Source organism: Lepidochelys kempii, chromosome 19 (genome assembly GCF_965140265.1).
Source record: "Lepidochelys kempii isolate rLepKem1 chromosome 19, rLepKem1.hap2, whole genome shotgun sequence".
NCBI lineage: Eukaryota > Metazoa > Chordata > Testudines > Cheloniidae > Lepidochelys > Lepidochelys kempii.
This window is the reverse complement of record NC_133274.1, coordinates 2654996-2678501: the sequence shown is the minus strand read 5'-3', so window position 1 is coordinate 2678501 and position 23506 is coordinate 2654996. Positions and strand designations below refer to the sequence as shown.

General features: G+C 53.6%; 2 protein-coding genes across 12 annotated transcripts in view; both read right to left on the bottom strand.

Moving 5' to 3' along the window:
* Positions 1–20673, bottom strand: part of STK40 (serine/threonine kinase 40) — a 74623-nt gene extending 53950 nt beyond the window's left edge. For 6 of the 9 annotated variants that reach the window (XM_073317343.1, XM_073317348.1, XM_073317347.1 and 3 more), the window contains exon 1: positions 11460–11560. Coding sequence is in view for 1 of the 9 variants with exons in the window: in XM_073317347.1 (XP_073173448.1) it covers positions 11460–11463 (4 nt within the window). In the remaining 8 variants the exon portion in view is untranslated. Of the gene's footprint in view, positions 1–9539; positions 9930–11429; positions 11561–20584 lie in introns of those variants that run through there. The other 3 variants (XM_073317346.1, XM_073317344.1, XM_073317345.1) reach the window with 3 other exon arrangements.
* Positions 18821–20674, bottom strand: LSM10 (LSM10, U7 small nuclear RNA associated). 3 transcript variants are annotated; one of them, XM_073317360.1, is made up of 2 exons: positions 20585–20674; positions 18821–19788 (listed from the first exon to the last, which is right to left on the bottom strand). In XM_073317360.1, exon 2 carries the CDS (start codon positions 19630–19632, stop codon positions 19261–19263), a length of 372 nt encoding a protein of 123 aa, XP_073173461.1. In that variant the 5' UTR covers positions 19633–19788; positions 20585–20674; the 3' UTR covers positions 18821–19260. The 3 variants fall into 3 exon arrangements, with proteins under 3 accessions (XP_073173461.1, XP_073173459.1, XP_073173458.1); XM_073317358.1 differs by having other exon boundaries at positions 18821–19649; XM_073317357.1 differs by having other exon boundaries at positions 18821–20287; positions 20585–20673.
* Positions 20675–23506: the final 2832 nt, after the last annotated feature.

Sequence of the window (23506 nt, the reverse complement as noted above, 5' to 3'; positions counted from 1 at the left end):
TCCATATAACTGTGCTTCTCCCTGCAGGATTCAGTCCATTTTCCAAAACAGAAGTTAGAATGGCATTACCGGTTTTGCACCGAGGGAGAGAACAAAGGCCCTCAGACCTGTTTATTCATAGGAAGGGGAAGCCACATTAGCATCTCCTTGCAGTGCTCAGCAGCTTTAGAGATGAACTGCAGGAGACCCAGCCATTTGCAATGCATCTTACATCTTAACTTGCTGTCTGGAAAAGCCAGCATTTTGAGTGCTTGTTAATGTGCAGCAATGTATACTTAAAAAAAAAAAAAAAAAAAAGGAGGACTTGTGGCACCTTAGAGACTAACCAATTTATCTGAGCATAAGCTTTCGTGAGCTACAGCTCACTGCATCCGATGTCCTCCTTTTCTTTTTGCGAATACAGACTAACACGGCTGTTACTCTGAAATGTATACGTAGGCTCTCTTGAGAATAAGACCAAAAATGATTGGATACTTCCAACACAAGTTACAAGAGTTGGCACAAAGGTTACTGTTCTGCTTGCTTCCTCCAATCCAGGCACCTGATCAGACAGGCTTCAATGCCAGTTTTAGCTTTTACTGAAATTTAAACAGCAAAAGATCACATTTGAGTCAACAGAACAGGTCAAAATATATCTGTTTGCCTCTAAATGTTTACCAGCTAAAATCCATTCCCATTTAATCAAGATTATCAGATGCCTTTTAAACTTGGTGTGCAGATGAGACGTCACAGTGGACATGACCTTCAATCCAAATGAACGATTTAAGCATTTACTGAAGTTTAACACAGTAAAACCTCAAGTATGACTTGACTTATCAGTTGGGAGATGTATAATTGGTTAAGATTATGGTGAAAAACAATGTTCCAAGAAAAGCATTTTCATGTGTCTCCATGAGCCACTTCCCACTTGGAAAGAACTGTAGAACTTCTGAGACAAAGCTGCCCAGATCGTCTTAATACAGGACTCAGACACCTATTTAAACAACCTCTCTAGAAGCCTGGTTGTTCAAAATTGACTGGACCCGAGATGAGCAAGAGGCCCTGGCTCCTGGGTTAAGGGAAGCTTTGTAGGACAGATTCAAAATATGAAGGAAGCATGATAAAGCAAGGAGGTTGCGACTTGGCCTGGTGATACCAGAGGTCAGTGCAGCAGCTTACTCTACAAGCCAGGACCTTTCCTTTCTCCCCGCAGCTACGCTACCTTCAAAAACGAATGCAAATATCAGCTCCACTGTCCTTTGGGTGCAAAGCAAGGGCTCATCAGTGGAGACAATCCCCTTCACTACAAGAAGGATATGTGCAGAGGGTAGCCAGTGAAGTAGAGACCTTTCTAAAAAAAAGTACAAATCAAGTTAGTTCCTCTGCCTTACGGAGATGGCAGTAATTTGGTGCTGATTCAGTTTATATGGTCATTTAATCAACTGAAATACTAATAAACCTTCAGAAATGTAACAATTCTATTCAGAAAACTAAATTACATGAAATGAAAACCTGTCAGTACAGATTCAAAGAGCCCAAAGTCTAAGACTGAGTCTAGTTATTCAAAAGCACCGAGACACACAAAGAACTTGTGTATTGATTTGAAAGCCCTTTTGGAGGAACAAAGCCTTCTACAGAAACATGGTTGGAGGGAGTGGGGGGAGGGAGTCTAGACTCAGGAAGCTTTGACTTGTGCCCTTGGAAATCTGCAGACTGATTCCGGCTCCTCCCCTAACTGAATGATTAAAAGAAAACTTTAGAATTGAAAAGCAAAACAGTTTTTCTGATTAAAAGCCTATAGAAGAGTGGCATAGAAGAGAACAGTTAAGGACTGTCAGCAGGAGTGACGGAGAAACATTTTCTTATTGGCTATAACATTAGAGGACAGGGATGTCTTTACACAGTCCCTTCCTAACTAGAAAGCTTAAACTGTTTAGTACTGGAGACAGATCAAACACATTTCATTTAGTATCCATGTTTCCAATCCATTCAAAAAATACATGCTTGCTTATATGGTCTATAAGCTTGATGCAAAACCTATTAGGACATGGCACAGTGCGGAGGGAGCACTTACAAATGAAGCGCTGCTGCATCCTGCAGACAGATGCCTGGAAAGGGACTCCATGCCCAGCGTATCCCTAACTCAGAGGGCTGCAATTCACACAGAACTTGCATAAAGCCACTCAGGTATTTGTTTTAAAAAAAAATGTACCCATCACATAAGATGTTGATTACACTGGATTTTATTTTACTTAAATTATGGTGTGTATTTAGCATTCCACAAATTAGCTGCAGTCAGGCTTCCTTTGCATGCACAGAATATTATTATAGGACTCATGCACATGCTGAATTTTGTATTCTTTGCAGTGAAGTGCCGTTGCTGGTTTTAACAGGAGATGTAATATACCCTATAACCCTAACTGGGCAGAAATAAAACACTTTAAAAGCTGCATTTCAGATTGCCTACATGGTCTTTATGTGGTACAACCCGACTAATGCAGCGTTTTACATGACAGCATGCTTGACACCGGTGTTCCCTCTAAGGTGCGCACCTGCACGGCCGCACAGGAGCCTATTAAGGGCTGCGCATCCAATGAGGAGAGCCATGCAGGCACAGGGGCCTGGAGAGGAGAGAGGTGTGGTGTGAGGTGGGGAAGAGGGAGTGGCGGGGAGCTTGGGGTGTGCAGAGCTGTGGCAGGGAGAGACGCCTCTCTCCTCGCTGTGGGGCTGCTGCTGCAGCAGGGAGAAGGCTGGGGGGTCCTCTGTCCCCATCGCAGCAGCCTGCACCCAAAACTCCTCATCCCTGGCCCCACCCCACAGTGAGCATCCCCAGCCGGAGTCCTCACCCCAACCCTCTGCCCCAGCCCTGAGCCCGCTCCCACATCCTGAACCCCTCATCCCCAGCCCCACCCCAGAGCTGGCACCCCCAGCCGGAGCCCTCACCCCACCACATCCCAACCCTCTGCCCCAGCCCTGAGCCCCCTTCCACACTCCAAACTCCTCGGCCCCACCCGACACACATCACCTCCATATTGGTGCAATAACAAAATTCATTCCGCACATGGATGGAAAAAATTAGAGGAAACATTGCTTGATACCAGCACCATAAACCCACAAAACCTGCATCCCGATTACAACTCACAGGAGAGGGACACTCCTGATGACGAACTAAAATATGGATGGAACTTCAGCAATCCTAGCGCCAGCTTCCAAATAGAAAATACACCAAATGGGAGCGTGGTACCGTATTTAGAAAACCCAGAGCATTTCCAAGTCTCCTCTGCAAACAGAGATAACACAAGGCCTATTTAGACTAAAAGCAAAGTGTGGTGCAGCTGAAATCGATAGGGTCATCCTTAATCAAAGAGCAGCTAACAACCTACAAGGCTTCCCTTTGTGTGGTCTTTAAAAGGAGATGATGCCATAACATTCTAAGAATAAAAAGCAGCTGAAGATGAGGGTACTTTTAAGCAATATGTTTATGTGACCAAATCATTTGTGTGGATGCCACAGAGAAACAATGAAAGGATGTAGCGTTAACACTACAAAATGAGGGAAATACTTCCTGCATCCTAATGACTGCCATTGCTCAGGGACTGTTCACTAAATGGGCATTAATACAGGCTCTTCTTCAAAAGGAGAATGTGCCAGAAGCTGCCCCTAGTTCTATTTACAGAGACACGAGTCTGAGCTCCTGTTGTCTTCTTGACCCCACCTAGAGACCACTGACTTCTCAGACCAAATAGCTATTGGACCAGTTTTGTAATTAGCCATAGGAAAAAGAATCCCTTCTGCAGAGGAACCCCTCTGCGCCTTACTCGTTACACTTGATTTTGCTCACTGATGCTTTTCAGTGGTTGATGAAACCTTCCCATTGGTTAGGATCACTTGTTACGTTCATTGGCAAAACAGTATCAGACGCACTGTAGCAGGGCAGGCTCAAACTTTACTAACTAGCTGCCTCTCCATTAGATTTCCAGGAAAGAATTCTCCAGTTAGAAAATGTTTAATGGGAAAATGAACATGTGCTCAAGGATTTATTCAGTTAAACTCAGTAAAAATTACAGGCTTTGCACAGCATCTGAGAGAGCAAATCCCACAGCAGAACCTAAGCAGAGGTATGGCTCCTATACTGAGCACAGCCTAGACTGAGCCAGGGATTGAACTGTCAGTTACTAGTTGGAAGAGAAAGGGCTCAACCATGGAGAGCCAGAAGACCAATACTCAATGTAACATGGTCTGGGAAGAATTAGAGAGAAAAGATGTTCAATCTGAACTGCAGTAATTTAAAATCTTTATTTGTAAAGTGATTAGGCTGACAAACGCCCACACAATTAAAGTACCTTTAGATTGGTTTGATCCAGCCCATTTTCACACCATATCGGATATTAGAATGGAGTCTCTCCAGGGTAGGAGCTGTGTTTTATTTGTCCTGTGAGGTGCCTAGAATACTTTTAGGCAATGTAATATAAATAGTAATGTACATTGAGTCTAATTCGTAAACCTCAGCCATGCTAACACAATGTTCAAGAGATTCTGAAAACAATGCAACATGCCAAATAAATGCTTTTAAAAAATAGAAAAATTGTTTTGCTTTTTTATGCTGCCAAGTCCCGAGTTCAGGATTCTCTATTTCTCCTGCAAAGGAGGATCAATCACAGCACCAAGACATGCAGCTTCCTGGTCTGCTTTCAGCACTTAAAGAATCATCTACTACACAGAAGAGTCTCATTCAAATTCAAGATCAGAATCACTGAGCAAACAATAAACAAGATGGTGTTAGAAGGAAGGGGTGGTTAGGCAGCCAAAATAAAAGCAAGAACAACAGACACTCTCTTGCCATCTCTGAAGAAGTGAGCAGGGAGGGGCACCTGTGGGCTCTCCCAATGACAAATTTAAGACAAGACTGATATTTTATATATTGCAACAATGAAGCATCTTAATCTAAGTTTCACTGTTAAGAGCCACAAGTAAATTACAGAACAAAATGACAAGGTCCCAGGTAGATCAAAGTAAAATGAGTTCTCTGTTATCTTGTTCAGGTGAACAAGGGGGAGGGATAGCTCAGGGGTTTGAGCATTGGCCTGCTAAACCCAGGGTTTTGAGTTCAATCCTTGAGGGGGCCATTTAGGGATCTGGGGCCAAAAATGGGGATTGGTTCTGCTTTGAGCAGGGGGTTGGACTAAGATGACCCCCTGAGGTCCCTTCCAACTCTGATATTCTATGATTCTAATGAAGGGAACAATAGCATAGCCACAGAAACTCATCTTCTGCTAGCCTCTATCCGCATCTTTAAAGCTTTATTATTGTCTAAGCAGTTCTTATCCGGCACTGTCCACCTCAACTAAGACAAGTATGTAAGATTTTCTCCTTCACTGCTGGGGCCTGAAAAGGAAAGACAAGAAATTGCTAAACACTGATTGAAAACAGAAATAGTGCTACACATGAACTGTTTGTTCCCTCAGCATGTTCACAATGTGCTACTTTGCTGCATGAATGAGTAGGTTGTATCTATCAATCTAAAGCAAAATTAGTGTTACATCCACTACCTGGGGGGAACACCCAGCACCCCCATGTTCATCCTTGTAAAATGATTGTGTGGTATCCAATGCAAAGTTTGTCATGTCAGGCATCTTCGGAAGGCTTATGATGCACTGAGCATGATTATAATAGTGATGTTATAGTAAGGTTATAATTTCATGTATAAAGTTGTAAGGCTGAAAATGTATCCCCATGGCTTAAAGCAAGCCCAGACAAAAACTCTCCAGAAGCAGAGGGGCAGTTCACACCTCATCAGGGCATGGATTGGACAAACCCAGCCCAGCCTCACAGGAACAATACATGCTGGCCTAGGCAGCAACAAAAGAATCAGTTAGACTCTCCAATGAGTCACCCCCCTTCCTTTGGTCAGTGTGGAACTGCAATGAGGTAATGCTCACCTGACTTGTGTGGGGGGGGGGAGAGGGCGGAGGGGTGTGGAAAGCCAGGAGGGAAGAAAGGACATGATAAAAGGGAGACAATTGCCACGCTCGCTCTCTCTCTCTCTCTTCCACCTACATCTACAGACACCACACAAGTGACTGAAGCACTGATCAAAGGGGAGAGCCTGACTGAAGAGCAACCAGCCAGCCTGTGGTGAGAAGCATCTAAGTTTGTAAGGGCACTGAAAGTGTTAAAATCAGCTTGGAATGCATTTTGCTTTTATTTCATTTGACCAAATCTGACTTATGTTTTGACTTATAATCACTTAAAATCTATCTTTATAGTTAATAAATTTGTTTATTCTACCTGAAGCAGTGTGTTTGGTTTGAAGTGTGTCAGAGGCTCCCCTTGGGATAACAAGCCTGGTACATATCAATTCTTTGTTAAATTGACCAACTTATATAAGTTTGCAGCATCCAGCGGGCATAACTGGACACTGCAAGACAGAGGTTCCTAGGGTTGTGTCTGGGACCAGAGATATTGGCTAGTGTCATTCAGTTGCACAATCCAAGGAGCAGCTTACATGCCAGAGGCTGTGCGTAAACAGCCCAGGAGTGGGGGTTCTCACAGCAGAGCAGGGTCAGGCTGGCTCCCAGAGTCAAGGATTGGAGTGACCTAGCAGATCACCGGTCTGGCTAACACCAGAGGGGAAAGTCACACTTGGGAATTTCATTAGTTTCATTTCATGCAGTCATACCCCATGGAGACCCCCATCAGAGTAAACAATTGAATGGTGCATATAGGTAAGTGCACACTACATTTGCCTGGCACCTGTACTGTACATCAGTATAGTACAGCTGTATCTTAGACAAGAACTTGTTAGTTATGATTGAAAGGTGCTGAACTGTCTTGTTCTGGGAAGACTCGGGAACCATCAAGATCAGTTAGCAGAGGACAGCTCAGACTTACATAAGAACGGCCATACTGGTCAGACCAAAGGTCCAACAAGCCCAGTATCCTGTCCTCTGACAGTGGCCAATGGCAGGTGCCCCAAAGGAAATGAACAGACAGGTTATCATCAAGTGATCCATGCCCTGTGACCCAATCCCAGCTTATGGCAAACAGAGGCTAGGGACACCATTTCTGCACAAACAAGGTGTAGGTTGTTCCAACTAATGTCTCACAACAATCTGGATCCTGGAAAAGAGCGGATATTACTGAAGTAAGCGTGTGTACATATAAATGTACACTATGCACACCCAGAATTAATGAAGTAAACACTTCTTCAGGCTCACAAATGTATTTCAGATGTTACTCAAGACAGAAAAAGTTGCTTTTCAAAGTGCCTCACAAGCACACAGGCCTGTTACGGAACAAGCCTATTTTGGAGCGGTTAGTTGTGGAAGGTATGCAAGCTATGCAGGCTTGGCAAATTTATCTCAGTGAAAGTCAGGAAGCTTACCTCTGACCAAATGTAGGCAAGGGAATGTGGCAATTGTTTGAAGGCCAATGTGAATGTAGTTGCACTTCTGTAGTTTCATGAACTGGTCCAAAATCTATCTAACTGCTGCTACCTTTGAACACACCCTTAAGAGATGAGTCAATAGGCCACTGGCTTCCACACCACAAAAAAAACCGTGCAAGACCAGGAAAATCTCTCTCGGCTTCAGCAGCCTGGTCAGAAAGAGAAAACATTTAGATTTTGAATGGCATCATGAAACCACTTTTCCTTACTAGCAAGTCAGTAGGGGATCTTAAGAGAGTCAGGATGTTACAACTCCATTGTCGAGTTTGATGGAAACCTTTACTCAGAAGGTTGTCGATGTTCTCAGAAAGTCATTTCTGTTAAAAGCAAAACTTCCTTTTAAGGTTTTAGCACCTAGTTAAAGAGTCACTCACATTTTCCCTAAAATTCTTCACTGTAAATTCCCACCTACTTTACCTGCAAAGAAAAAGAAGTCAGACTAAGTTTCCACGATTCTAAAGTCAAAGTATCGAAGTATCAGAAAGTATCAAAGCTGTTACACAGGTGGGTAAAACTATCATCTGATTCTTTCCTAACAGTACAGATGTAAAGCAATCTTCTCCACAGGAGTCCATGAGTTTTTCTGTGCACTGACACCAGAAAGGAACACTTAGCACGGGGCTAGTACTTTACATGCAAGAAGTGCTAAACAAACATTAATACCAAACTTAAAGAACTTTTAGACAAAGACATTTAGCTCTAAAATATTTTTTTGTGCATACATATTTTTAAAGAGTCAATGGATTAATTTGATGTTTATGGAAGTAAGATTAACACTGGCTAGCAGGGAAGCCAGTGCGCAAGCATCTCTGATCAGCTGGGTAACCACCACTCAACCTAGTCCCAGGTGCCTTCCTGAACAGCCTGCATCTTCACAGATCAGAACAAATCACTACTAAGGACCAGAGCAGCAGAAAATCAAGTACCAGTAGGAGCCTTATCAGGGTTTAAATCCAAAGCCTAGATGTGAATGGTTAGAGTAACTTTCAAGCCCCTCCTTCCCCCACTTATCCTTGTAAGAGTTCACATGCAAGCTTATGTTTCCAATTCTCACATAGCAGGACAGACATACAAACAAGTTGAACACTTTGAACTGGAGTTTCAGTCCCTGAATAATTTCATGATCAAGACCACTTCAACCTCTCTAGGCTATTCAATACTTAAACATCCCAAGTACAATATTTGCATACCAGACAGCTTCAATATGTGCATAAATTAACTATCTGATGAAGTGAGCTGTAGCTCACGAAAGCTTATGCTCAAATAAATTGGTTAGTCTCTAAGGTGCCACAAGTACTCCTTTTCTTTTTGCGAATACAGACTAACACGGCTGTTACACTGAAACCTGTCATAAATTAACTATTTTCTCCTCCAGCTTTCCATCAAGATTTCAGTGCAGCTTCTTTCTAAGTTTCTGTGAAAGCCACTGTGAATCCTAGAAAATATTCAGGCTCTCTCAGCCACTTTAATCAGTTATTGCAGGTTTTAGAGACAACCAGTTATTTACTCAGTTTCTGCAGCTAAAAAAAACCAGATAGTGGGGCAGTTTCCTTGACCCTGCTGTAGAATATGGCACTTACAAGGGCTAAACCAGAGACTCAGACATCATGTTTCTTTTCTTTCAAATCTGAGAATCCGAGTCTTCCACCAAGCATTCCAGCTACAGCGACCACCCCCAACATGATCACACTTCGATAGCACCTGTCATCCAGAGCTCAAAGTAGATTGGAAATATTCATTAAGACTTGCAAGCCTCCTGCCAGACAGGAAGGCACTATACCCAACATTTTACAGATTAAGGTAGAGATGCATGGAAAGGTGATTTTCCTAATGACAGTGAGTCAGCAGCAGAACTAAGAACAGAGCCTAGGGCTTATCTATACTTTCCCAGCAGTGCAGTTCCACCAGCTGTAGGAAAGGTATAAGATGTGGCGTAAGATAAATGACTTGATGGTACAACTATCTGACCCCTGTCTACACTACCGCAGCCAGTGGGGATTCTAGGGGCCAATTTTCCTACAGTAGATACAGCCCAAAAAGTCTCAGTGACCTGCTGAAACTCCTAGATAATACTCTCTGGCAACACTGTTTGCACTGCATGGTACCCACTCACCCATTCAGACGTAGCCTCTTCCAGGCCAGGACTCCATTCTCAGCATGTTTATACTCATCAGAAAACAGTTGGCACATCTGCAATACTATATGACTAATAACAGGTCTTTGCTGACTCTTGTTTCTGTCATCTATGTAGTTAAAGATTTCAGGACACAGCAAGATAAATAAACCAATGCTGCCAGTCACAGGGCGGGCGCTATCTGAAGTGGGTTCTGATGTGGTGAGAACACTCCAAACCATATTACATGTTAAACCTGAAACCGACAGGGCGAATCATCAGAAACTGGGAAATGCTGCATTTAGCCCAACAGCCTATAAATAATGATAAACCACCATGCATCAGTCACCTCGGAAACAAAGCTGCCAGGCTGGGGGTTCGGAAGAGGAATGCCCGGATCTCCCTCTACAAAGTGTCCTGGGAGATTCCTGGTGAAGGAGCCTGCCTGACACAGCTATGAAGTGGGGGAGGTAATATATTTTACTGGACCAACTTGTGTGGGTGAGAGAGACCTAGAACTCTTTTCAGGTGTCAGCCTGGAAACTTTTCTCTCTCACCAACAGAAGTTGGTCCAATAAAAGATACTACCTCCCCGACTTGTCTCTCCAATACCCTAAGACCAAGGTGGCTACACCACCACTGCATACGACACTAGATCTAGCCTTTCCCATCACTACCCGTGCTGGGCTTCATTACTCGATTGGCTGGGCGCACCCCCAGCACTATAGCAGCAGGAGCACTTCGCGGATTCGGTCACTCTTGTTGCTGTGCCTATCAGCCACAGGCAGCAGAGCCCATGCCAAGGACCTTCAGGGAAACTTACAGGGCTCTTGGGAGAGCTCTGACAAGCCTATGCCCCCCATAATCTGCCCCACAACACAAGTGAAAGCTTTCAGAGGGGGACACTATCTATCTAAACACCAGGAGCTCCTGGGGAGGGGTTCTAAGCCCCCATCCCTGCTGGACCAGGGGCGTTTCCATGGTCCCTGGAGGTGTAACCCTGCTCCACTGCTAGGTAACAGGAGAACAGCAGGGGGAGGGGAAGGGTTCCAGCCAGGGGGCAACTGTGCCAAGAAAGGGAGCCCCAGGCCAGCAGGCATGTCCCCAGCCCCAGGAGTGGGGGGGTTAACCGCCCCGCCCCCCCAAGGGAAACGGGGGGGCCCCGGGAGTGGGGGGGTTAACCGCCCCGCCCCCCCAAGGGAAACGGGGGGGCCCTGCCCCGGGAGGGGGGGGGTTAACCGCCCCGCCCCCCCAAGGGAAACGGGGGGGCCCTGCCCCGGGAGGGGGGGGGTTAACCGCCCCGCCCCCCCAAGGGAAACGGGGGGGCCCTGCCCCGGGAGGGGGGGGGTTAACCGCCCCGCCCCCCCAAGGGAAACGGGGGGGCCCTGCCCCGGGAGGGGGGGGGTTAACCGCCCCGCCCCCCCAAGGGAAACGGGGGGGCCCTGCCCCGGGAGGGGGGGGGTTAACCGCCCCGCCCCCCCAAGGGAAACGGGGGGGCCCTGCCCCGGGAGGGGGGGGGTTAACCGCCCCGCCCCCCCAAGGGAAACGGGGGGGCCCTGCCCCGGGAGGGGGGGGTTAACCGCCCCGTCCCCCCAAGGGAAACGGGGGGGCCCTGCCCCGGGAGGGGGGGGGTTAACCGCCCCGCCAAGGGAAAGGGGGGCCCCGGGAGTGGGGGTTAACCGCCCCGCGCCCCCAAGAGAAAGGGGGGCCCCTGCCCCGGGAGTGGGGGGGGGTTAAGCGCCCCGCCCCCCGGCCCCCCAAAGGAAAGGGGGGGCCCTGCCCCGGGAGGGGGGGTTAAGCGCCCCGCCCCCCGGCCCCCCAAGGGAGGGGGGATAGCCCCCACACCCCGATGGCCCCACATCCCTGCCGGATGACCCGCGCCCCCCCCACCGGTCCCGGCGGCCGCTCAGCGCTCCTCACCCATGACCCCCGGGCCCGGCCGGAGGGATCCCCTACCGCAGCCCAGGCCCGCTTCGCCCCCTCCCCGGCTCGCTCCGCTCCGCTCCCGGCGGCGGCCACCTGACAACGGAAGTGACGCACCACGCCAAGCCACGCCTCCGCCCGGCTCCGCCCCCTCTGCTAGCCGCCATCTTTTGTTCTGGCGCCTCTGGCCAGAGCAAAGATGGCGGCTGCCGCTGTCCGGAGAAGTCACAGATCTTCCCAGAGCCGCTCCTGATTGGAAGGCTGGGCCAGCGCCTCCAATGTTGATTGGCTGAAACCTTAGCTGGGCAGGAAGGCGACTGAGGAGTTTGGAGGGTGCTAGTTGCTGATTGGCTGATCACCGCAGGGGCGGGATAGGCGACTGGGCAGGGCTGGTCAACCTCCCGTGCTGATTGGCTGTGCCCCAGGTGGGCTGGCCTGGAGCATGGGGATTGGTGGGTAACTGGGGGGGATTAAAAAGCGGCCTGGCTGTGATTGGAGGAGAGCTGGGTGGCTATTTGCCGGGTCACCTGTGGGCTCTCTGCAGCCTGAGCAATGTGGGGTCCCCCCCGCCCCTGCGAGGCAAATGCCCCGGGGGGGGGCCCCCCTAGAGCTCCCTTCCCCACGAATGCCCAGGGTGCCTGTCCGCCTTGCACATCACAGCTGCACTGCGACAGTGATCCGCCCCCCACCCCCCCCCGTCACGGGCCGTGGGGCCCACACGTGCCTCGCGCTGGGGACCCTCATGCAGGGCCCCCAAGGCCCCAGCAGCAGCTCGGTGGGCGCGCTCGCGAAGGAAGGAAACGCCCCATTGCCCGGGGGGGGGGACGGGGACGTGTCTCACGCAGCGACCGTTCCGCAGCTGACCCCCTCGGGCCTCATCCTCAGAGGAAACCTGCACAACACTTGCCAAAGACGGGCCTGGGAGCTTAAATGCGTAACTTTGCTCGATGCTAAGGATCCTGGACGGAGCAGAGACCCTGGATTTGTGGCTTATTACAACAATCTGTAACCCCGCTAACTGCCCTTTTTGTCCCGTGGTTACAGGGATATTAATGGGCCACTTCACCTTAAATGGTCCCTTAGAATATGTGCTAACTACTTTTGCTAAACTATCTTATATTTAGTTGTGATGCTCACAGTCCCTTTCCCAGACCTGAAGAAGAGCTGTGTAGCTGAAAAGCCGGTCTCTCTCACCAACAGAAGTCGGTCCAATAAAAGATATTCCCTCACCACCTTGTCTTTCTAATAGCCTGAGACCAATGTGGCTACAACAACATTGTACACACAAATGACACATGATTAACCTGGGGAACTCCCTGCACAGGATCCCAGAGAGGCCAAGAGCATAGCAGGGGTCAAAAGGATGGGATGTTTCTATGGATATGGAGAGCATCCACAGCCCAAAAGCCAGGATTACACACAAAGCCCTTCTAGCAGCCTTGAAGGAATCTAGATACTCCTGCTTCAGGGCCTAGGCCAACCTCTCCCTGTCAGGGTTAACTATCCTTGGGGGCAGGTCCCCAGCAGGGCTCCTTCCTGTGAAACACCTGCTCCTGGCTGCTGTCACAGAGGGGATTCTGGGCTAGGCAGGCTAGTGATCTGATCCAGTCTGACAGTCCCTATGTTCGTAAGCTGATCTCCCAGATCCTTGGGCCAGGGCCAGCGATTTCGGGAAAGCGAGTGCAAGTGGGGCCCATGCACGAACCCGCCCCGGGGGTTTCTGAGTCCCCACACCCAGAATGGGATGTGATGGGGATGCATCAGAGATGGCAGGCAGCCCTCTGTGATCTCATGAGACTCCCAGAGGTTTAGCCAGGGGTGATTCATGTCAGGTGTGGTGCTGGAGCAGCCTTTCCTGTGAAGCAGCCCAATAAGCAGCCCCGCGCAGCTGGTGCAATCTCTTCCCAGCCTTTGCCCCCTGCCACTCCTCTGGTGAATCAGCTGCACACAGGTACTCTAAAGCAATTGCATCACGCAGGGTGAATCATGTAACAGGCAGGGCACCCTCCTCCCTCTCTGGATTCTCTCTGCCTCTCAGCAACAGAAGGAGGAGAGGCAACCTCAAAACCCCCAGGAGCATTAGTCAATTCCTCTCCTCCTCCTGATTGTACCATCCAGCCACAGGAGAGCTGTGGGTGGAACAGACTGGGGAGGGAGGCAGGGAAGACTCTACTGTATCTGCATTACCGTGGGATATTCCAATGCCCAGTTACTCCACAGCATCATGCCTGCAGGGGAGCAGAGTGAACCAACAGCCCACATGGTCCTTCCTAGACTGTGCCATGTGAGAGGCCAGCACTTGCATTAATGAGCATCAGGAGAGGGTGGCAGGGGACGGGGAGGGAAGCTCCTGTCTGTGGCCCAACATGTCAAGTTCTGCCGCAGTCCAGACCCAGCATGGCTAAGGAGACCAGCAGCTCCCTCCCCGTACACGCCCTGGAGCTCTGCAGGATTGACACCTGGGCTGGCCCCAGGGCTCCTGACATGGAGATGCAGCTGAGGATCTCACGGCACTGTACAAATGCTGAGTAATGAAGGCCCCTGGGCTGTGGTTACTGTGCTTGCCTCCCTACTGGGAAGGCTTGGGAAACCCCCATGGCCTAGTTCCTAGACACTCCCACTCCTAAAAGTGGGACGTAGATGGGACTGGGATTTGTTAGAAGGTCCCCCCACCCATGTGCAGCTGTCTCTCCGGCTGCTCCAGACTGGCCCAGGGTCCGCACAAACGGCAGTTCCAGTCACTTCCCAGGCTTGAACTGTACTTAGTCAGCCAATGCTGCTGAGAGAAGGGGCTGCTGTTTGTCCTGAGGTCTGTGGGTCCATCCCTCTTCCTGGGAGCTACCTGGACACATTGCAAACTGCCCAGGTGTGTGTGGGGGGTGGGTCACTTTGCCTTTAGGAGTAAGGTGTAGATGGGACACACCCTCTGCTGCCCCTGTCTCCCAAGGGGACTTGAGAGGTGCATGTAGGTAGGCTGCAGCATCCCTGTCCCGCACTGACACCCAATGCTGCAGCCTGAGGTTTCCCATGCTTCTTTGGGAAGCCCTGACCCCAGGACAGGCAGGGTCTTCTGCTCGTGGGAAGGGCTAGCTGGTTTCTCCCAGGCTCTGTCTCAGCTGAGGCACAGAGCGGGGTTTAATGCCCAACTGATCTTGATCATGTTATTGTCACTGCTGAGAGCTATTTCCAGACCCCGCTGGCCCCAGAGAGAGAAGGGACAATGTCACTTCCGGAGCCTCTCCTTATTCATGCAACAGCAGCATTGCAGGAACAGGAAACGGTGCTGAGGGACCAAATACATCACTGGGAGGGAGCACAGAATCCAGCAGCAGGGCCCGCTGGCTCTCTCCACCGGGACAGATACAAAGCTGCAACCTGTCCCGAAAATCAGCCTACACCCCTACGCACCCCCCGCCAGCCCCCATCTATCACAGCTCGGGCTGTAGTTAGGATACAGGGAGGTTTGTTTTCTTCCTCCAAAGCTGCTGGGATGTTACACCCCTGAGGTCATGGAGCCAGGTTGCCTTGGTGATTGGATGACGCACAGGGATGGACGTGCTGGGGGGAGGGGGAGGTAGGTCTGCAGGGCCAGCGAGCTGACACCTTCCCCAAGCCCAGGGTGCAGTGCCCCGCCCTCCCACGCTCACTCACAGGGGTTCCGAGAGACACACACTCGCTCTCCTCTTCACACCCTGCTCACCTCTGACACCCACGCACACCTGCAGTCTCTCATCACACACCAGCTCTTGCTGCCTCGCACACATGCACACCTCCCCGCTCCCCAAACTGGCACGATTGGCAGGCTCTGGCCAGGAGACAACCAGTCCGGAACTGGAATGGCAGGGGGGCTGCGGGTTGGGATCGAGGGCTATCTGCAGAGCTGGAGCAGGAGAATTTGCCCAGCTCCTGCCAGCACTGCACTGAACACCAGTGACGCCAGCTTGTTGCTTCACAAGGACCAATTTCAGGTCCAAATTCTTTATAAAGTGCATGAAATCGGGAGGCTCTTGGCTGGGCACTGGTGGGACGAGGGAATCAGGGGCCGATTACCATGGAGCTAATTCTGTTGCACAGCCACATCATTATAAATCAGTGCCCAAAGCCGCTCATCCCTGCTCTGTCTGGCTGCCAGCTGGTCCCCCCTTCCCACAGCCCACAGGGCTGCTCAGCTTCTTCCACAGACACAGTGAGCTAAGTCGAGCCCTGCCTCCCTGGGCTGCTCAGGCAGACAGAGCAACAGTCAAAGCATGTGTGCCAAGAAAGAGAAACCTAGATCCCGAAGAAGGATGGCACAAGCCCCCCTCCTCCTACACCAGCTCCCGGGGGGCCCTTTAACTCAGAGAAGGTCCCAGCGGCAGCACCAGCCAGCTTGTGAAAGCGGATGTCTCAGTTTTCCAAACGGCCTCTGATTCTTGCTGAGTCAGGGCATTTCCCACCTAACTTTCACTAGCTGGAGAAAAACATAACCCGGGGGCAGAATGCATGTGTGAGTGGCGGTCTGGGATGTGTGGAGGGGTCAGATCTGGGAGGGATGCAGCTGGATGTGTTAGTTGTGTGCGTCTGCGGCATGGCTCTGTCCCCTGCTGGACGAGCTAGGTGAGCCTTCGCTAGGTATGTCAGAGCCCAGTCCGGGAACTGCCTCGTAGGAGCCAAGTACGCTGCTGACCAGCACTTTAGGGGGGCTGTTCACCCCTGGGCTGAGCGGGTGCAAACACTTGCGTGGTCACTGGGCAATGCCTCACCCTCTGCCCATCCAAACATGGCTGCAGGGGGTGCACAGTGATGAGGAATTCGGCCCTGATCATATTCCAGGAGATGTAACGTCACCTCTCCCGAAGGCCCAGGGAAAAGCCGCCTGCTGCACAAACCCTGGCTCCCTGCTCTGTGCTGTCATGAGGCTCCCGAGCAGCAGTGTGGACATCGACAGTGCCAAGCCCAGCCCGCCCCAGCATTGGGAGCAGGCTGCTTTGCGCCATCATGCGGCACCCACCAGAGGGGCTTGAATGGCAGCCCAGCGTCATGTCCCAAACATACTCCATGTGGGCCATGTTAGTACAAGGTGCAGGCTCTGCCCCAGAACTACCATCGCAGCAGACTGCCAGCCCCCAAGGAGAAACAACTCCTCCCAGCCCCAAAGCTTGGGGAGCCATAAAGCCCGTGTCTGCTAATGTCATGCAGACCCTCAAGCCACCCAGGGTGGTGACCAAGCTGTCACTTTCAATGCTTGTGCCGGGGCTGGCCCTGAACCATTCCGGCTGCACCTGACCCTGCAGCAGCTGCTGCCCTAGAGATCCTGGAAAGAGTAAATCAGACAGCTTCCTTGCTAGTGCCTTGCCTCAGGGCTTCCAAGTTCCGCCCCCTCCACGGTACAGGGATTCAGCCTCACGCAACCCAGGCCACTGATGAGGAAATCGAGCCACAGAGCATCACTGGCAAAGCCAGGACTAGAACGCAGAAGTTTGGACTCCCACTCCCCTGCTCTGACCATTACAGCCCAATCCCCTCCCCGAGCTAGGGCCAGAACCCAGGAGTCCCAACTCCCAGTCCCGTGGCTCCAGTCCCCAGACCGCAACCCCTCTCAGAGCTGGGAACGGCAGCTGGAAGTCAAGACTCTGCTCTGCTTACCAGTCTGCTCTCCCCTCCACACCATTCCAGCTCCCACACTGCTCCTGCCAGCTCCACAGTCCAGCTCTGACAGTCCCCATGTGTTAGCTACCAGCTGACCTGCTGCAGGTGACTCAGCCAACCCCACACCTGCCCGCTCGAATGATAAACAGGACACAACGGGTGCGCGGTCACCCTGTGATACAGGCCAGGACTGGGCTGTGTCTGAGTGAAGAGACCAGAGCTCCATCTCAGAGGAGCCAGATAGTGCTGATTGGCAAAAAGAGCCCTGTCAAAATAGGATGAAATCATCTATTGCCCTTGGCTGTGGCCCAGGCTGACTCCTTCCTGGCTCGAGGGAGCAGCAGAGAGCTGAAGTGCTGGCAGGGACATCTTTTGCTGCGTCCAGAGGGACATTTAGACCTGTGAATCATCAAAAAGCAATTCCAGTCCAATTACTTTCCCTGGTGAAAGTCACCTCTCTACTAAGATTAGGTAAACCCTCCCTGCCCCCTGGATGGCTGGGATGAACAGAGTGGTCTGCGGCTGACATGTCTTTGTTGGGTTAGATGGCCTGTCTCTTGTGCAATCAAATGTCAGCACCACGTAGCACTGATCACTCACTGTGCTCTGCAGAGGAGGGCTAGGCCAGGCTGTGTGACTTCTGTGACTACGCCATGCAGTGCTGGTACACTGTGCCAGGATGAAAGCAGTAGGGGTCGAAGTCCTCTCTCATAGCAGGTGCCAGGCTGGCAAAAACGACAGAGCATGTGCATGGAAGGATCCTTTTATTATTTCCCCCCTTAAGATCCAGCTTCACAGATTCCCACCCACCTGCTAGCAGGAAATGGACAAACTCAGCTAGACACTATTGAACTGGTCTGTGTCTCACTTGAGAGCCAAACCAGGCACAAGGGCTCCCAGCCCGACTGGCCAAGGGGTCACTGTCCATCTCACCTGCACCAGTGACAGGCTAGGAGAGCTCCGGGGCTGTCAGCTGTTAACCAGGGCATAACTATTTCAGGAGCGACTCCTTCTGTGTGTGTGTCAGAGAAGGGGATTCGTCCCGTTGAGCTATCAGCAGTCTGTGTGCTTTCCTGCCTCTGGCACAGCCTATGCGACCCACCTCACCCGGACACAGGATTGAATACGCACAGCAGAGCAAGGATGGCTTATCCCTGGTTTCAGAGTAGCAGCCGTGTTAGTCTGTATCCACAAAAAGAACAGGACGACTTGTGGCACCTTAGAGGCCAACAAATTTATTTGAGCATCGGCTTTCGTGCGCTACAGCTCACTTCATTTCATTTTAAATCAGGACACCAGAGATGACAGGGTTTAATCAGCCAGGGAAAGATGGCATGGCTACGTTTTTTTGCGGCAATGACCTAGGCCTTTCTGATCTCTTTTCCACTGCAAAGGCAAAACCACTTCCAGCATTTGGATAACACAAGGTGAGCAACCAGGGGTCAGTTAATAATCCAATTGTCCCTGCTAGCTAGCCCTCTGGCCTGTCTCATGAGCTGAGATTTCCATCTTGCCTTCCATTCAGAAGGATCTTTCTGGTTCTAACTTCCTAATGGAGAGAAGGTAGCGAATTCTCAGGTCTTAGCTGGTGAGCAAAGATTTATGTGATAACAGAAATAATCCACCAGCCATTGATCAAAGAATAAAAATAGAGCGATGGCCCAAGCCACAGATCAATGGAGTTGGCAAAGGGCACTGGAGAGACCTAATGATAACACAGAAGAAGCCTGTTGGTTTCTGGATAAAGATTTTATTTGAAAAAACGTTTACTGATCAACTTAAGAACGAGACAGGATATAAAAGTGTCCTCCTTCCCTTTACCTGCCAGAGCATCAAGAAACACACCAGAAGGTTTCACAGAGGCCTTAAAATTTAAAAATAAACCCCTATGGATGATCCCTTGTCTGCATTCCCCCCCCCCCTTCATCCCCCCAACACCAATGTCAGGAAGCTGCCCTAAGAAACCAAAACCCCGTAACAAATGGAGAAGGGATTTGATAGAGCAGCCCAGGGGATCTTTCAGGATGAGACATGTTTGTTGTAGTCTCTAAAACGGTAGCAGAGACGGGAAGATTTCCAGTACAGAAGTGGGGGTGATGTTATAAGGGATCTGAGAGCTGTCGTTCCAGGTTAGAGCTCCCTGGGAATTCTGGGCAACGCCCAGGAGAGTTTATTTGTGTCTTGCTGTAGGGAATTCCTTTCTCCCTTTGTCTCGGCCTCCAAAATAGCGCACCTTGTGGATCAGCTGCAGCTGCTTCTCCACTGTGGCCTTGATATCCACTTCGTCAGGGATATGGACATAGCGGACATTCCTGCCGGTCACAAACAGGTCATCCAGCTGGGAGACTCTGCCCTGCCTGTCTGTGAAGGTCACCTCAGCCAGGCGAATGTTCATGAAGGCGTCCACATTGGTGATGCGGCCCAGCACGGTGCTCTCGTCGCGGAGATCGACTGTGGTGACGTAGCCGTGGATACCTTGGAGTAGGATGACCAGGCTGTTCTCAGCAATGGTGCGCTCTTTGACAGAGTGGCTGATTTCCATTGTACAGCGCTACCCAACTACAAGGAAAAGCGCAAGAGAAGCCTGTGTAACGCTTGCGGAATTCACCCCACGTTAACGCTCTCCAACAGGTCCTGCTGCTACCTCCGACTGCCCCCGGCCTCCGCTAGTCCCGAGTTCTGCAACGTTGGGGCCAGTCTGTCGGGACCACATTATAGAACACATATGTACACGGCTGAAGCTTTCAGGATGAACTGAGCGCTGGTACACGGCGCTGGCCAGACAACCAGAAGCATCAGCCTCCGAAGTTCTCTCTGCAACAGGCGCCTCAGACAGGACAGGAGCCCCGGTTCCGCCCTCTACAGGCCGAAGGGGGGTGGTCTCCGTCCCGTTCCCTCCTTAAACCGCTCTGCCGAAACCAGTCAGTCCCGGGGAAGGCCGTGCCTGCCGTGGGGGGTCCGTTTTGGGGACACGCACCCCTTCACGAGGCGGCAAGGCCTAGACGCCCGAGCAGGGGCCCAGGGGCGGCAGAGTCGGAGATCCCAAAGCGCCCAGGAAAGCGGATGCTCAGACAAACGGCAGGTTTTTGCCTTCCTCCGTCTCCGCAAAAAGAACAGGAGGACTTGTGGCCCCTCAGAGACGGGCCCGTTTACTTGAGCCTCAGCTTTCCTGAGCGGCCGCCCACTTCATCCGATGCCTGCAGTGGAAAACAGTGGGGGGGGGGGGGGGGGTCACAGGGCCGCCCCGACCCGCGAGGGGCCAGAACAGCCCACGGGCTCGGCCAGCCCCTCACCGTGGAGCCGGGTCGCCCCGGCTCAGACAGCGACCCCCACCCACGGGGGACAGAGGGGCCCGGCCCGGCTGACCCCGCTCCCGCTGCGGGCCGGGGCCGGCGGGTGCGAGCGCCCGGCGCGTGCCCGCGGGGAGGGGAGGGGAGGGGAGAGGAGGGGAGCCACGCGCGGGCGCGCACACGCAGGCTGGCGGCTTCGCTCACCGGGCTGCTGCTCCTGCAGGGGCGCCCCGGGCTGGCCCCGCCCCCAGGCTCCGCGCGCTCCGGGCCGAACTCGGCCTCTTCCGGACCCGCGCCCCAGATCACCGCGCGCGCCCAGCGGCGCCTGCGCAGTGAGCAGAGGGCGGGGCCCAGGCGCTGAGGCCCGCCCCCTTTCAACGCGCGTCTGGGGGCAGGGCGGCCGCTGCCCATTGGCTCATGTCCGGGGCGGGGCGGGGCGGGGCTGGGCGCCCTGCGTAGGTCGCAGGCCCGCCCCCTCACTGCGTCCGCCCCTTTGGGCCCTGGAGCCACCGCCCATCTGCCCCCCCCGGGCCATGGAACCACCCCCCATCTCCCCACCCCCCCGGGGCATAGAACCCCCCATCTCCCCCCCCGGGACATAGAAACCCCCGTCTCCCCACCCCCCGGGGCATAGAACCCCCCATCTCCCCCCCCGGGGCATAGAAACCCCCCCGTCTCCCCACCCCCCGGGGCATAGAAACCCCCGTCTCCCCACCCCCCGGGGCATAGAACCCCCCATCTTCCCCCCCGGGGCATAGAACCCCCCCATCTCCCCCCCCGGGACATAGAACCCCCCCCATTTCCCCCCCGGGGCATAGAACCCCCCATTTCCCCCCCGGGGCATAGAACCCCCCCATCTCCCCCCCCGGGACATAGAACCCCCCCATCTCCCCCCCCGGGGCATAGAACCCCCCATCTCCCCCCCCGGGCCATGGAACCACCCCCCATCTCCCCACCCCCCCGGGGCATAGAACCCCCCATCTCCCCCCCGGGACATAGAAACCCCCGTCTCCCCACCCCCCGGGGCATAGAACCCCCCATCTCCCCCCCGGGGCATAGAACCCCCCCATCTCCCCTGGGCCATAGAAACCCCCGTCTCCCCACCCCCCGGGGCATAGAACCCCCCATCTCCCCCCCCGGGGCATAGAACCCCCCCATCTCCCCTGGGCCATAGAAACCCCCGTCTCCCCACCCCCCGGGGCATAGAACCCCCCCCATCTCCCCTGGGCCATAGAAACCCCCGTCTCCCCACCCCCCCGGGACATAGAACCCCCCATCTCCACCCCTGGGCCATAGAAACCCCCGTCTCCCCACCCCCCCGGGGCATAGAACCCCCCATCTCCCCCCCCCAGGGCATAGAACCCCCCCATCTCCCCTGGGCCATAGAAACCCCCGTCTCCCCACCCCCCGGGGCATAGAACCCCCCATCTCCCCCCCCGGGGCATAGAACCCCCCCCATCTCCCCTGGGCCATAGAAACCCCCGTCTCCCCACCCCCCCGGGGCATAGAACCCCCCATCTCCACCCCTGGGCCATAGAAACCCCCGTCTCCCCACCCCCCCGGGGCATAGAACCCCCCATCTCCACCCCTGGGCCATAGAAACCCCCGTCTCCCCACCCCCCGGGGCATAGAACCCCCCATCTCCCCCCCCGGGACATAGAACCCCCCCATCTCCCCTGGGCCATAGAAACCCCCGTCTCCCCACCCCCCGGGGCATAGAACCCCCCATCTCCACCCCTGGGCCATAGAAACCCCCATCTCCCCAGGGCATAGAACCCCCCATCTCCACCCCTGGGCCATAGAAACCCCCGTCTCCCCACCCCCCCGGGGCATAGAACCCCCCATCTCCTCCCCCGGGGCATAGAACCCCCCCCATCTCCCCTGGGCCATAGAAACCCCCGTCTCCCCACCCCCCGGGGCATAGAACCCCCCATCTCCACCCCTGGGCCATAGAAACCCCCGTCTCCCCACCCCCCGGGGCATAGAACCCCCCATCTTCCCCCCCCCCGGGGCATAGAACCCCCCCCATCTCCCCTGGGCCATAGAAACCCCCGTCTCCCCACCCCCCCGGGGCATAGAACCCCCCCATCTCCCCTGGGCCATAGAACCCCCCATCTCCCCACCCCCCCGGGGCATAGAACCCCCCATCTCCACCCCTGGGCCATAGAACCCCCCATCTCCACCCCCGGGGCATAGAACCCCCCCATCTCCCCTGGGCCATGGAACCATCCCCCGTCTCCCCACCCCCCCCGGGCCATGGAACCCCCCCATCTCCCCTGGGCCATAAAAACCCCCATCTCCCCACTCTCCCGGGCCAGAAAACCTCCCCATCTCCGCCCCCGGGCCATGGAACCCCCCCCCATCTCCCCTGGGCCATAAAAACCCCCGTCTCCCCACCCCCCCCAGGCCATGGAACCCCCCCATCTCTCCTGGACCATAGAAACCCCCATCTCCCCACCCCCCCAGGCCAGAAAACCCCCCCATCTCCACCTCCGGGCCATGGAACCACCCCCCATCTCGGCCCCCGGGCCAGAAAACCCCCCCATCTCCACCCCCGGGCCATGGAACCACCCCCCATCTCCGCCCCCGGGCCATGGAACCCCCCCATCTCCCCTGGGCCATAGAAACCCCCATCTCCCCACCCCGGGGCATAGAACCCCCCATCTCCCCTGGGCCATAGAAACCCCCATCTCCCCACCCCACCCCACCCCGGGGCATAGAGCCCCCCCATCTCCCCTGGGCCATAGAAACCCCCATCTCCCCACCCCACCCCGGGGCACAGAGCCCCCCCATCTCCCCTGGGCCATAGAAACCCCCATCTCCCCACCCCCCCCGGGCCATAGAAACCCCCCATCTCCCCTGGGCCATAGAAACCCCCATCTCACCTATCCCCCCTGGGCCATGGAACCCCCCATCTCTGCCCCCAGGCCATAGAACCCCCCATCCGCCCTCATCTCTCCACCCCCCCGGCCCATAGAACCCCCCCATCTCCCCTACCCCCCTGGGCCATAGAACCCCCCCATCTCCGCCCTTGGGCCATGGAACCACCCCCCGTCTCCCCTACCCTGAACTCCCTCTTATACTCATCCATATATTAGGCTTGTTTTACTTTAATGATAAAAAGAA